The sequence below is a fragment of the Erpetoichthys calabaricus genome, chromosome 1, assembly GCF_900747795.2.
Source record: "Erpetoichthys calabaricus chromosome 1, fErpCal1.3, whole genome shotgun sequence".
In the NCBI taxonomy this organism is placed as follows: Eukaryota; Metazoa; Chordata; class Cladistia; order Polypteriformes; family Polypteridae; genus Erpetoichthys; species Erpetoichthys calabaricus.
The window spans coordinates 47,289,619-47,303,658 of record NC_041394.2 but is presented as its reverse complement, the minus strand read 5'-3'; the positions used below and the strand labels follow the sequence as shown (position 1 = coordinate 47,303,658).

The window sequence follows — 14,040 nt, the reverse complement described above, 5'->3', positions numbered from 1 at the left end:
TTGAAGTCCACTACACCACATTGCCTGCCTACGCCAAGTTTTATGAGGATTTGCCAATGCAACACACCTTATACGCTGCTCCCTTCTTGGAGGCTGTGTATGGTGGGCTTGTCAAGTTTCTTCTACTTCACTTTGGTAGTCATGTTCATCACTTTCCTTACTTGTACAGTATGCAGGCACTTTTCAAAAAGTAAAACAATAATGAGTGCAGAAGTGTAAAGGCGACTTTACTAGCAAAGCGCTGACAAAAGTGGAGGTGCTTCATGTGCAAAGCCACCCTTCAGCAGAAGGGTTTCGAGTACTGGTGGGCTACAACCACTGCAGGCTTCTCTTGTAGCCGGCTTACCAGGTAGAAACCAGTATGTGTGTTTAATGGCACCTTCCATTCACTTTGATTCCTTACTATTGTTCATTTTTAACTAACTTTCTCTGACATTCAACAAAATGTGTCAAACACTGGAGAGTGGTGGAATCCCTCAGTACTTCTAAAAATTGTGTAAATGGATGAACATCAAGATAAGAAAGCTGAAGCAAACATCTGGGACTGTTCCTGACATGACAGGTGCCCGCTGCGCCACTTGATTGGCAATTGCTGTACATTGTCTCAGGGCAAAGAAAAAAACGTGCAGAATATTTAATGGTTTTAAAAGTACTCCTTTATTTTAGTCTGAGATAGCTAGAGGAGATAAGCAAAGCAGAGTTAGTAATGATGGAGGAGAAGACAAGCATGAAGGTCAGCAGTTGAAGAACTGCGTTGAAATGAGAGAAGTTCACATCAAAATTGAATTCCTTCCTAACAGGCTTTGGTTAACTTTTCATTTGATGAGAGTGAAGCATTTCAAGAGAATCCACACATTTACAGTGCTCAGGTGGAAACAGATGAATGAACACAGTGGTGGCGGCTTCAAGCAGGACATTTTCCTTTATAGAATGGCCCATATGAACTGATAAGACAAAAGAAGATGGATGATAACCGTGGCACTTTGTGAAGCACACATGTTGTGCGTGCGACGTGTTGTAATAAATATTGAAATGAGCACAACTTGGAAACACTACTGGGCATTTTAAGGGGAGTTCAGCAGTTGTCCAAGGCATCTGTTTCAGAGACGCATTGGCACGATGGATTTTTTGTAACTATAGTAGAGAAGGAAAGTAGAGCACAAGAACTTCAATAGCACATTTGTCCAGATGTCATTTGCTCAGCTACTTGCGCTGGAACACTGATTCAGAGGGTTTCAAGGCATTGCAAGTCAGTCATTTTGCAGTAGCTTCCCTGCTTGTCTGGGCGTAGGCACGAGACTGTCTACAGGTTCCACTGACTTATAATATACACCATTGGCGCCATTTGGTTTGGAATACACCTGGTGCCACACATCATAGACATTTTTATGGATTTCAGGCAGCGATAACTGATCCCAAGGAAAGCAATCTTCAGTCCTTCAAGTACTTTTGAACTCTTGCTTTACACCTTCCGGTTATTCACTGGCTTGAGTGCCTGTATTTGTCAAACAAACAAAAAAATACATATTTATACAGTTTATGTGTGTGTGTATAAAAAATATATATTGGGAGTTATTGCAGGGTTGCGTCAACATGCATCTGCAAAGGAAAAAAGGTTAAAGCCCCTAACAACGGCTATACAACTGAAATGTGTTTCTTTTCTTTTGAGCACAGTAATAACTTTAATCGGTTTTCTTCTATCCACACAGTGCGCTCCATAACATACGGTACAACAGCACATGTCTCCTTTATTTACCCTTATGCTCCACAGTTTAAAAATTACAAATCAAACAATTCCGATATAATTAAAGTGCATTTTCATATAAGGATATCTGCATACATTTCGGTCACCCCATGTAGAAGTGACAATACTTTTTCTACATTGACCTCCCATATTAGGACGCCATAATGTTTGGTACATAATAAAGGTAGGTTTAATAAAGCAGTCATATTTTGTACTTAGTTGCATATCCCTTACATGTAATGACTGCTTGGCATCTGCAATTCATACACATCACCAGGTGCTCAGTATCTTCTCTGGAGTTGCTCTGCTGAGCCTCTAATGCAGCCGTCTTCAGCTCCTGCTTGTTTCGGGGGCTTATCCTGTTAAGTTTTCTCTTCAGGTTATGGCAGGCATGCTCATTAGATATAAATCATTGGACTGGCTTGGTGATTCAAGCATTTTTAGCTTTGAAAAATAGTTGTGTTGCCTTGGCAGTATGTTTGGGATCACTATCTTGTAAGAAGAAGCGCCGTCCAGTGGGTTTGGAAGCATTTACTGGAACTTGAGCAGATCAGATGTTTCTATGCACCTCAGAATTGATTGTGCAACTTCCGTCAGCACTTTATCAGCGGAGTGTGCCAGTACCTGCGGCAGCCATACATGTCCTACCATAATACCCCCAACACGTTTAAAAGATGAGGTGGTGTGTGTTCAAACTTTCGCAGTTCCTTTTTGTCTCAATGCTTTGCTATCACTCTGATGCAGTTTAATGTTTGTCTTGTCTGTCCATAGGACCTTTTTCCAGAATTCTGAAGGCTCTTTTTAGTACTTTTTCACAAACTGTAACATGGCCATATTGATTTTGTAGCTAACTAGTAGTTTGCATCTTGCATTGTAGCCTCTTTATTTTTGTTCATGAAGTCTTGTGCAGATAGTAGTCCCTGATGCAGACACATCTGCCTCCTGAAGATTTTCTGATCTATCAGATAGGCTTTTGGGGCTTTTTCTTTAACATAGTAAGGATTCTTCTGTCATCAGCAGTGAAGGTCTTCCTTGGACTACCATCCCTTTGCATTTACTGAGCTCACCAGTACGTTCTTTCTTCTTAATGATATTCCAGACAGTTGATTTAGGTAATACAAAGTTTTTACTGATGACTATGATGGTTTTATTCTTGCTTTCAGCTCATAATGGCCTCTGAGTTTTATTGGCACAGCTCTTGTTCTTATGTTGTACAGTGGCTATTATAGACCCCAAAGGGTAGAAGCAACGAAACACACCTGAATAATCACAAACACTGGTGACACCAATTGTCACAAACATTACAGTGTCCTAAAATGTGGTTGGGGGGGAATAATGTGTAGAAAAAGTGTTGCAATTTCTACATGGTATGAGCAAAATGTACATAAATACCCTTAAATGAAAATCTGCAAGGTGCACTTTAATCACATTTGAATTGTTTGACTTGTAATTTTAAACTGTGGAGCAGAGAGAGGGATAAATCAAGGAAAAACGTGTCTTTACCAAACACTACGGATACAGCTGGAATGTTGTGTCTTTAACTTTTTCTTTTCAACGAGGTAAAATCTTTTAACCTTTGTCATATATTTTATATATATATATATATATATATATATATATATATAAAATATAATATATAGGGTGTGTGTATATATATATATATATATATATATATATATATATTATACAGTCATATGAAAAAGTTTGGGAACCCCTCTTAATTCTTTGGATTTTTGTTTATCATTGGCTGAGCTTTCAAAGCAGCAACTTCCTTTTAATATATGACATGCCTTATGGAAACAGTAGTATTTCTGCAGTGACATTAAATTTATTGGATTAACAGAAAATATGCAATATGCATCATAACAAAATTAGACAGGTGCATAAATTTGGGCAACCCAACAGAGATATTACATCAATACTTAGTTGAGCCTCCTTATGCAAATATAAAAACCTCTAGACGCCTCCTATAGCCTTTGATGAGTGTCTGGATTCTGGATGGAGGTATTTTTGACCATTCTTCCATACAAAATCTCTCCAGTTCAGTTAAATTTGATGGCTGCCGAGCATGGACAGCCTGCTTCAAATCATCCCATAGATTTTCAATGACATTCAAGTCAGGGGACTGTGACGGCCATTCCAGAATATTGTACTTCTCCCTCTGCATGAATGCCTTTGTAGATTTTGAACTGTGTTTTGGGTCATTGTCTTGTTGGAATATCCAACCCCTGCGTAACTTCAACTTTGTGACTGATGCTTGAACATTATCCTGAAGAATTTGTTGATATTGGGTTGAATTCATGAAACCCTCGACTTTAACAAGGGCCCCATTCCCTGAACTAGCCACACAGCCCCACAGCATGATGGAACCTCCACCAAATTTGACAGTAGGTAGCAGATGTTTTTTTTTTTTTTTTTATATTTTTATTTTATTAATTTTCATTGTAATCATTCCATACAAACAGATCCATTTATAACCCAACAAATTTGAAAACAAATCAAACCCCACCCCTGAGAAGGAGAGCTTAGCTAAAGGAAAATTTCTTTAAGCTTTTTAATAAGGCAACATTAGACAAAAGAAGGGGAGAAGTAAATATCTATATAAATAAGAGATGGAGAAGGGAGTTAAATGCAATAATAGTTATTTCTCTTATTCTAAAATAATATTGATTAAATCCTGCCATGTTTTGAAAAAATTTTGTACAGATCCTCTAACTGAAAATTTGATTTTTTCCAATTTCAAATAATATAAAACATCGGTTTCCCACTGACTTATAAGAGGAGAGTTAGGATTCTTCCAATTTAACAAAATAAGTCTGCGTGCCAAGAGTGTAGTGAATGCAATCACCGTTTGTTTGTCCTTCTCCAATTCAAGTCCATCTGGAAGGACACCAAACACAGCTGTTAGTGGGTTAGGAGGGATTGTGATACTAAGGCTGTCTGAGAGGCACTTAAAAATTTTTGTCCAAAATGATGTTAGTTTGGTGCAGGCCCAGAACATGTGACCCAGTGAGGCAGGAGCTTGGTTGCAGCGCTCGCAGGTTGGATCCTGGCCTGGAAACATTTTGGACAGTTTTAAGCGAGACAGATGAGCTCGATATATAATTTTTAGTTGAATAATTCTATGCTTTGCGCATATAGAACTCGAGTGAATTCTCTGTTTTTCTTGGAATGCGGTGGTGTTCTTCCGCCATGCAAAGCACTTTTTGTTATGACCAAATAACTCAATTTTTGTCTCATCAGTCCAAACACTTTGTTCCAAAATGAATCTGGCTTATCTAAATGAGCATTTGCATACAACAAGCGACTCTGTTTGTGGCGTGAGTGCAGAAAGGGCTTCTTTCTCATCACCCTGCCATACAGATGTTCTTTGTGCAAATTTTGCTGAATTGTAGAACGATGTACAGATACACCATCTGCAGCAAGATGTTCTTGCAGGTCTTTGGAGATGATCGGTGGGTTGTCTGTAACCATTCTCACAATCCTGTGCATATGCCGCTCCTGTATTTTTCTTGGCCTGCCAGACCTGCTGGGTTTAACAGCAGCTGTGCCTGTGGCCTTCCATTTCCTGATGACATTCCTTACAGTTGAAACTGACAGTTTAAACCACTGAGCTTTTTGTAGCCTTCCCCTAAACCAGGATACTGAACAATCTTTGTTTTCAGATCTTGTGAGAGTTGCTTTGAGGACCCCATGCTGTCACTCTTCAGAGGAGAGTCAAAGGGAAGCACAACTTGCAATTGACCACCTTAAATACCTTTTCTCATGATTGGACACACCTGTCTGTGAAGTTCGAGACTTAATGAGCTAATCCAACCAGTTTGGCGTTGCGTGTAATCAGTACTGAGCAGTTACATGCATTCAAATCAGCACAATTACAAGGGGACCCACATTTTTGCACAGCCAGTTTTTCACATTTGATTTAATTTCATACAAATAAATACTGCTTCACTAAAAATCTTTGTTCAGAAAACACCCCAGTACTCGGAAATGAAAGACATACCACTGTTATCTTTTTTATTGAAAGTAGAGTAAATTATTATGCAGGCTGAGAGGGAATCCCAAACTTTTTCATATGACCTGTATACACACACACACACACTAGCAATTAAACGTTTTAGTCACACATTTCTGTTCAGTCTTTGTTTGACTGACCAGTGAGTTCTGTGGTAGCTTGCCAGTTTAGCTAACTTGCTTTTTAAAGCTTCATCCATTTAGCCCTCATTTAAATAATAATACACTTTTGGTATACCTCACCATTTTGCTTAATGCCAAGCAAACCAGAGCATGGCCTACTGTAAACCTTTATGCACGAAGAGCAAAGGAACTTACTTAACATATATTATTTTACTTAATATATACAAGTCATTCTATTGCTGATTTCAACTAGACTACTGTGCTTTGTGGTGTGGTGGATAATTTTGTATATTCACCAAATACGTGGGCATCAGCTAACCCCTCAGATTTTAAATAAGACCACTCTGGGCACTATTCAGTGAATCTAGCTGGCTGATATAGTAGATTAACTTATATTTATTATATTTAATTAATAACAAAGCTGCCAAATGTCTCTTTCTATTCAGCTGAAGCCTCACGCAGTCTCCACTTCGGCAGGTCCCTGCAGTTTGAAAGCAGGCCGCTGCTGCCACCTTGTGGCAGGTTTTATGTCACGCGGTATCATTTTTGTCTGCAGTGACTGGACGGTTTATTAGACTGCAATTTGCATTTGTTTCCCTAGAACAGCGTTTATCAACCTTTAAGTATTTGCGACCCGAGTTTTCATAACAGTTTTAATCGCGCCCCCCCTAAAGTTTTTTTGAAAGGAGCCCACTAATACCAATTTGTTCTTTTTTAATTAATGATATATCATAGATGCATATTTTATTATACCTACTTAACTTTTATCAACATTTATCTAACTCTATATTTATTTTTCTAGTATCAGAATGTAGTTTAAGTTAATTTGTTTTGGTTTCAATAGATGTATTTTTCATATTTTCAATTCTTGTTTTCTTTTTTTCCACATCTCCGCGCCCCCCCAGGGGGGCCTGCCCCACAGGTTGAGAACCACTGTGCTAGAACTTGAAGAAGATATTTAGTAATGTTAGGACAAGTGCCAAAGGCACAAATTGATAACTTTGTGTTGGTTCTGCATAAATACCTAATTTTTAGTATAATTAAGTTAATTTGTAAAATGGCAAGGATATGCTCAGGTCTTCTTGGCATCCCAGGCAAATCTTCTCACTGTCTGTATTAACCAAACAGGCTGTATTCTATGAAAAGCTGAATTAACCTTTAGAAATATTTAAGATGCAGTTTAGGATATCTTAAAATGAATTCAAAGTATCTGAGAATACATTTGTTTCAAGATTTCTAAAATGCAAGTCAAGATATCTCAAAACTGATTCATATGTGAGGTGTTTAGAATACATCTTTGATATTTTATATTCATTTGGTGAGAATCTTGCAAAATATTCTGTTATTTTAAAAATGCGTAAGAGTTGATTCTTTGGCTGTCATGATGTAAATACAGTGGTGTGAAAAACTATTTGCCCCCTTCCTGATTTCTTATTCTTTTGCATGTTTGTCACACAAAATGTTTCTGATCATCAAACACATTTAACCATTAGTCAAATATAACACAAGTAAACACAAAATGCAGTTTGTAAATGGTGGTTTTTATTATTTAGGGAGAAAAAAAAATCCAATCCTACATGGCCCTGTGTGAAAAAGTAATTGCCCCCTGAACCTAATAACTGGTTGGGCCACCCTTAGCAGCAATAACTGCAATCAAGCGTTTGCGATAACTTGCAATGAGTCTTTTACAGCGCTCTGGAGGAATTTTGGCCCACTCATCTTTGCAAAATTGTTGTAATTCAGCTTTATTTGAGGGTTTTCTAGCATGAACCGCCTTTTTAAGGTCATGCCATAGCATCTCAATTGGATTCAGGTCAGGACTTTGACTAGGCCACTCCAAAGTCTTCATTTTGTTTTTCTTCAGCCATTCAGAGGTGGATTTGCTGGTGTGTTTTGGGTCATTGTCCTGTTGCAGCACCCAAGATCGCTTCAGCTTGAGTTGACGAACAGATGGCCGGACATTCTCCTTCAGGATTTTTTGGTAGACAGTAGAATTCATGGTTCCATCTATCACAGCAAGCCTTCCAGGTCCTGAAGCAGCAAAACAACCCCAGACCATCACACTACCACCACCATATTTTACTGTTGGTATGATGTTCTTTTTCTGAAATGCTGTGTTCCTTTTACGCCAGATGTAACGGGACATTTGCCTTCCAAAAAGTTCAACTTTTGACTCATCAGTCCACAAGGTATTTTCCCAAAAGTCTTGGCAATCATTGAGATGTTTCTTAGCAAAATTGAGACGAGCCCTAATGTTCTTTTTGCTTAACAGTGGTTTGCGTCTTGGAAATCTGCCATGCAGGCCGTTTTTGCCCAGTCTCTTTCTTATGGTGGAGTCGTGAACACTGACCTTAATTGAGGCAAGTGAGGCCTGCAGTTCTTTAGACGTTGTCCTGGGGTCTTTTGTGACCTCTCGGATGAGTCGTCTCTGTGCTCTTGGGGTAATTTTGGTCGGCCAGCCACTCCTGGGAAGGTTCACCACTGTTCCATGTTTTTGCCATTTGTGGATAATGGCTCTCACTGTGGTTCGCTGGAGTCCCAAAGCTTTAGAAATGGCTTTATAACCTTTACCAGACTGATAGATCTCAATTACTTCTGTTCTCATTTGTTCCTGAATTTCTTTGGATCTTGGCATGATGTCTAGCTTTTGAGGTGCTTTTGGTCTACTTCTCTGTGTCAGGCAGCTCCTATTTAAGTGATTTCTTGATTGAAACAGGTGTGGCAGTAATCAGGCCTGGGGGTGGCTACGGAAATTGAACTCAGGTGTGATACACCACAGTTAGGTTATTTTTTAACAAGGGGGCAATTACATTTTCACACAGGGCCATGTAGGTTTGGATTTTTTTTCTCCCTAAATAATAAAAACCATCATTTAAAAACTGCATTTTGTGTTTACTTGTGTTATATTTGACTAATGGTTAAATGTGTTTGATGATCAGAAACATTTTGTGTGACAAACATGCAAAAGAATAAGAAATCAGGAAGGGGGCAAATAGTTTTTCACACCACTGTATGGATTTTGAGCCACTGGTGGGGTGTGTAACAACTTAAATCTACCCTTCTGTTGGTCCAAGATTGCCACAAAGGAGAGATGGGATGATGGGAATTTGTCAGTCCAAAAAAAAGTAAAAGGAGTAACATAAATCTTCTTCGTAATTCCAATGGTGGTTTATAAGATATGCAAAGTACTTACAGCTCTTAGATTCTGAGGTGAGATTGTTGTCTGAGAAGTAGGAACAGCTGGTCGTGTTGGCATAAAGAACACCTAAAATATGAATACAAATAAAATTCCCAGTCATATACTCATATCTACCTTGCCCTATACAATTATTAAATCACAGAAATTGAAAAGAATTCTGTAGCATACAAAAAAAAAAAAACATAAATGTCGTGTTAACTTCAAAACATCTCCACACAGAAAAAGCGGGTCATGTTCTTGAGCTGCGCATCATTCAGGGTAAACTGAAGACTTTAAGCAACTGCTACTGGTTGACATAACAAGCACTGCACAAATGCAAAAACACAAAACGGTCAACTGGAGTGCCTGCCATGTCTCCTTCAAGGGCTTCACTGATGGCTGGCCTTACAAAATGGTTTCAGGTCTGCCTTGTGTAGGTGTCTGAAATACCAGAATCTACTTCGATTCCTGATGGAGCCTGTTGTTGAAAATGCAGCCTTTGAGCATTAGCACTGGAAAGGTCGGAATGAGGAAGATCTCATGATATTGGTTTATGGTTTTCAGGGTGTGGTGACCAAATTTGAATAATCTTAGTGGTTCTTCTGTTCTTGAGTTGGCTTCCTAATTCTGTTATCTTGTGCTGTTAGTAAGATCAGTTTATTAAACACCTCTGATGATTACAGTATTAATGGTGCAAACACCCAATGTGGTTATTTAAGTAAGGAGTGCAAAATGAAAATAATCCCCCCTATAGTCATATTTTATTTTCAATTAAACTGCATTGTTTATTCATTTTCTAGATGTGCTTGCTACACGTTCTCATTATGGCAGTGGGTTGATGACCGCCTTATGTGTGAATCTCTTTGATTTACTAATATGAGGGTTGAAGTAACACAAGAAATAGGAATACAATCATAAAAGACGAGACCGCCAACCCCACCTCACACAAATGAAAAACAACACTAAAGCTGAGCTTGTTCTAGGAATAAACACTTGACAGAACCACAATTAACACAACCCTGATTTTGTTTAAAAAATGAATGTAAAGTGAATATAAGTGGTGAACAATTAAGGTAGCCGCCATCCTGAAATCACGCGAGTGTTGGTTTTGAGGATACAGCAGTTTTCTTTCCACACACTTGCCCCAAAGCACACAATTCTGTACCAAGGATCTGCAAATTACTCCTGGAGGGCCGCAGATTTCTGTTCCAACCTTAGTGTCTTCATGAGAAGTCAAGTCTTGCTGTTGAAGGTCTTATTGTTCAAGAAACATTTTTAGGTTATTGTTAGTTGTCTCGCCTGTTAGGATTCCCCAGCCTTAACTACTTCTTTTACTCTTAAACAGCTGCATTCACTGTTTTCAAACCATGAGGGTGTGGGTTCAAATCCCACCACTGACACTGTGTGATCCTGAGCAAGTCACTTCACCCATCTGTGCTCCACTTGAAAAACCAAAAGAAATACAACCAATGGTATCTCAAATGCTGTAAGCCACTTTGGATAAAGGTGTTGGCCAAATAAATCTACGTTTTAATGATTCCTTATTACCAATAAGATACAAATGACAAAGGAGCCAGCAGTTCTCCATCGAGCTTGATTTCATTTACACCTGTGTGTATTCATTGTGAACTTCCAGGTTTAATAAAATATTTGGAAGGAAACTGAAGAGAAAGTGAAGGACCGCTAATTAATTCATCCACATCAGACTGCAGATCATTTGGATGATATCCTTGGAAAGGAAAAACTCTGTGATACAAGAATGACCTGCCATTGCAGAATGAAAACACTAACACACCATAAAATGACATGTGCTGTGGTATTGGCATGAAATGGCTTCTACTTGAGCAACTGGGTTGGAATAAAAACCTGCAGCCACTGCACATCTCCAAGAAACACTTTGCAGACCGCTCTTCTATACTATATATATATATAAAGGAGAGTTGGGATCTGAGAGACTGTGTTTGTGTGTTTGTGGAGGGATGGAGAGTTAAGGCGGGTGTTGGAGTCACGTGATCATCTTTCCCTCCCATTCACCTCATTTCATTCACTTCATTTCACTCCGAGCTGAGCTCCGCAGCTGGTGCGGTCTTGCTGTTCTTGATTTGCTTTTCACATGGCCAACTATACGTTGCATGCTCAAGAGTAAGCTCAGCGCACAACTTGGTCATATTACAACCAGAGGGGCAAACTGACAACATGGTATACAAAGAGATCCTTAACAAATAATTATTGGTATGTTTTCCCTCAGTTTATTATTTAAAATTTTAAAGCAGTACTTCGCTGCTGCGAAGCGCGAGTATTTTGCTAGTATTGTATAGGACTAGGGTGGGGAAATGGGGGCTGGAAAGTCTCACATGTGTACTTCTTCAGGACAGAAGTCGTTCTTTGGGACAGGAAGCCAAAAAGCCCTATTGAGGTGACAGGCCATTTGTACTTTTGCTAAGATTAAAAAAAATCTTTATACATTTCTTCAAACAAATGTACAGATGATTATGAATCTAGCTTGACTCACTATTTTAATATTTCATCCATTAGCTACTCCTCATTCATGATGTTGTAACCATAACATTAGAAGTTCCTGACAGTCAAGCCGAAGCAGGACTTGGTAAAACAAACAGACTTTCACCTACCGCTGGGGCTGCTGGAGCTGAAGGCACAGGTTTTTTTGACACAGGTGGAGGTGGAGGAGCAGTAGCAGGATATGGCTTCTGTGTGAGAAAAGAGCACATTCATTGGTTAACCTAACCTAACCTTACCTTTTCTCCTCTAGAATGCTCAAATTGCCTTAAAAGTACTTACAGGTAAAGGCTTGGCAATGAATGTTGGAACAGAAGGTGGAGGTGCTACAGGCCTGTTCGTAGGTTTGCTGCCTGCTGGAATTGGAGGAGCTGGAGCAGACCTCATTGGTGACTAAGGAAGACCAATACAGAAAAACAAGAACAAAAACAGGTTTGAGAAGAGAAACTGCATCAGATGTGTTACTTAGCTAGTAGAGAATCTACAAGAGCTTTGTCTCACATTCCACAGGCGTTCATAGAATAAAGTTTATTGAGTTGTTGTTTTAGGTTTACTCTACTGCCCCTTTCCCATCCTGTGAGAGTAATACATAAACAAACTTATACCGTTTAGGTGTATTCACATGCAGACCAAAAAACATCTGTTGCTGTCATCATGTCTGTCTAAATGTCCACGCAAAACCACTTAAACACCAGCGGACACTGATGTCAATGACATTTGGTATGCTTACTCTTCAGGGAATTGGTGTGAAGTTCAACTTTTATTGAGATATTTTGAATACAGCAAACAGGTTACTGTATACAATACTGGCCCAGACATTAAGTTGGCTTTAGTCTCGGCTGATTTCAGAGTGCTGCTGCCTCAAAGCTCTAGGGTCCTGGGTTGGAATGTAGAATGTTTTCTGTGGATACTTTATGTAGTTTAAGTTTACTTCTGATTGTACATTTTCCTTATATAAGTAAGTGTGAGAGTGTAAGGGAATGTGCAATGCAATGAGCCCCCTTCTGACCTGCACTGGACACTGCCATGGCAGATTATATCTGTTTAACCCTGAACTGGAATGAGCCTATCCAGCAAATGGGAAAAAAAAAAAAACCATATATTAAGAATTAGTTTTTAATCATGGGCAGCACGGTGGCACAGTGGGTAGCACTGCTGCCTCGCAGTAAGGAGACCTGGGTTTGCTTCCCGGGTCCTCCATGTGTGGAGTTTGCATGTTCTCCCCGTGTCTGCGTGGGTTTCCTCCCACAGTCCAAATACATGCAGGTTAGGTGGATTGGCGTCTCCAAATTGTCCCTAGTGTGTGCTTGGTGTGTGGGTGGGTGTGTGTGTGTCCTGCGGTGGGTTGGCACCCTGCCCGGGACTGGTTCCTGCCTTGTGCCCTGTGTTGGCTGGGATTGGCTCCAGCAGACCCTGTGTTAGGATATAGCGGGTTGGATAATGGATGCACGGATGGATAGTTTTTATCATCATTGGCCTGATGGAGGAGGCTGATACAGAACTGCAAGAACAAATTACTCCTACCAAAGTGGGGCATCAGCAGCTACTGAAGCTGGAAGTGCATCCTTCTGCCACTCGGCTGGGTGCCTCTCATGGAGATGCTGTAATAAATCTGTCATGCTGCTACATTTAGTTGCTACAAACTTTACAATGGACAGGGGTTTGTTCGATGTCAGGCGTTGCATAACTGAACCATTTCTAAATGACTGAGGGGATGCTGTCAGTTTTAGACGCAAGTTCCTTTCTTCCTAACGTGCGTCTTCTGCTGCTGCGTTTGTCTGCGAGGGGGCAGGAAGGTTTGACTTCGAGGTTGTCACCCATTCTGAAATTACCCAAGTTAAATTGAATCTATGTTTTCTTTTTAACACATTGTCCTAAAACAAAAATTTGTATTTATATCTACTCATTATATATACAGTATACTGTATATAATTGTATATAATTCAGTTGTGAATTTCCCCTTGGGATTAATAAAGTATCTATCTATCTATCTATCTATCTATCTATCTATCTATCTATCTATCTATCTATCTATCTATCTATCTATCTATCTATCTATCTATCTATCTATCTATCTATCTATCTATAAATTCCTAAGCCTAAAAGTACGATTTTATGTCACGTTTTTTGTCACACTTTAAATTGGGCTTATTTTAAAACCAACATATACATGTTTGTGATCATTCTTTTCAGAATTTATCTAACTTTAATGTGATGTTAAATTTTCAGAGTCTTTTTCCATTTTTAAATTATAAACTAAAAAATATCAAGAACTCACATCCTGTGACTTTGTGGCAAGAGATTTAGCCACACCTGGGGCTGGAAATAAAAGACAAAGAGTAGGACAGCTGCTGTGCAGGTTTTTAAATGTTTGAAGTGCTGTACGAGGTGCAGATCACACAGCAGCAAGCCAGCAGCTGATCGAGCAAAGAGGAGGTAAAAACAAACCTATTTGTTTCCCATT

At 39.3% G+C, this 14,040-nt stretch overlaps 1 protein-coding gene across 2 annotated transcripts in view; it reads right to left on the bottom strand.

The window, feature by feature from the left end:
• Window positions 1–633: 633 nt before the first annotated feature.
• adam28 (ADAM metallopeptidase domain 28) overlaps window positions 634–14,040 on the bottom strand; it is a 129,011-nt gene continuing 115,604 nt past the window's right edge. For both annotated transcript variants that reach the window (XM_028798933.2, XM_028798940.2), the window contains 4 exons: window positions 11,859–11,969; window positions 11,690–11,767; window positions 9,075–9,146; window positions 634–1,495 (listed from right to left, as the gene is read on the bottom strand). In XM_028798933.2, the coding sequence (XP_028654766.1) occupies window positions 1,463–1,495; window positions 9,075–9,146; window positions 11,690–11,767; window positions 11,859–11,969 (294 nt within the window). In that variant the 3' untranslated portion in view covers window positions 634–1,462. The remainder of the gene's footprint in view (window positions 1,496–9,074; window positions 9,147–11,689; window positions 11,768–11,858; window positions 11,970–14,040) is intronic.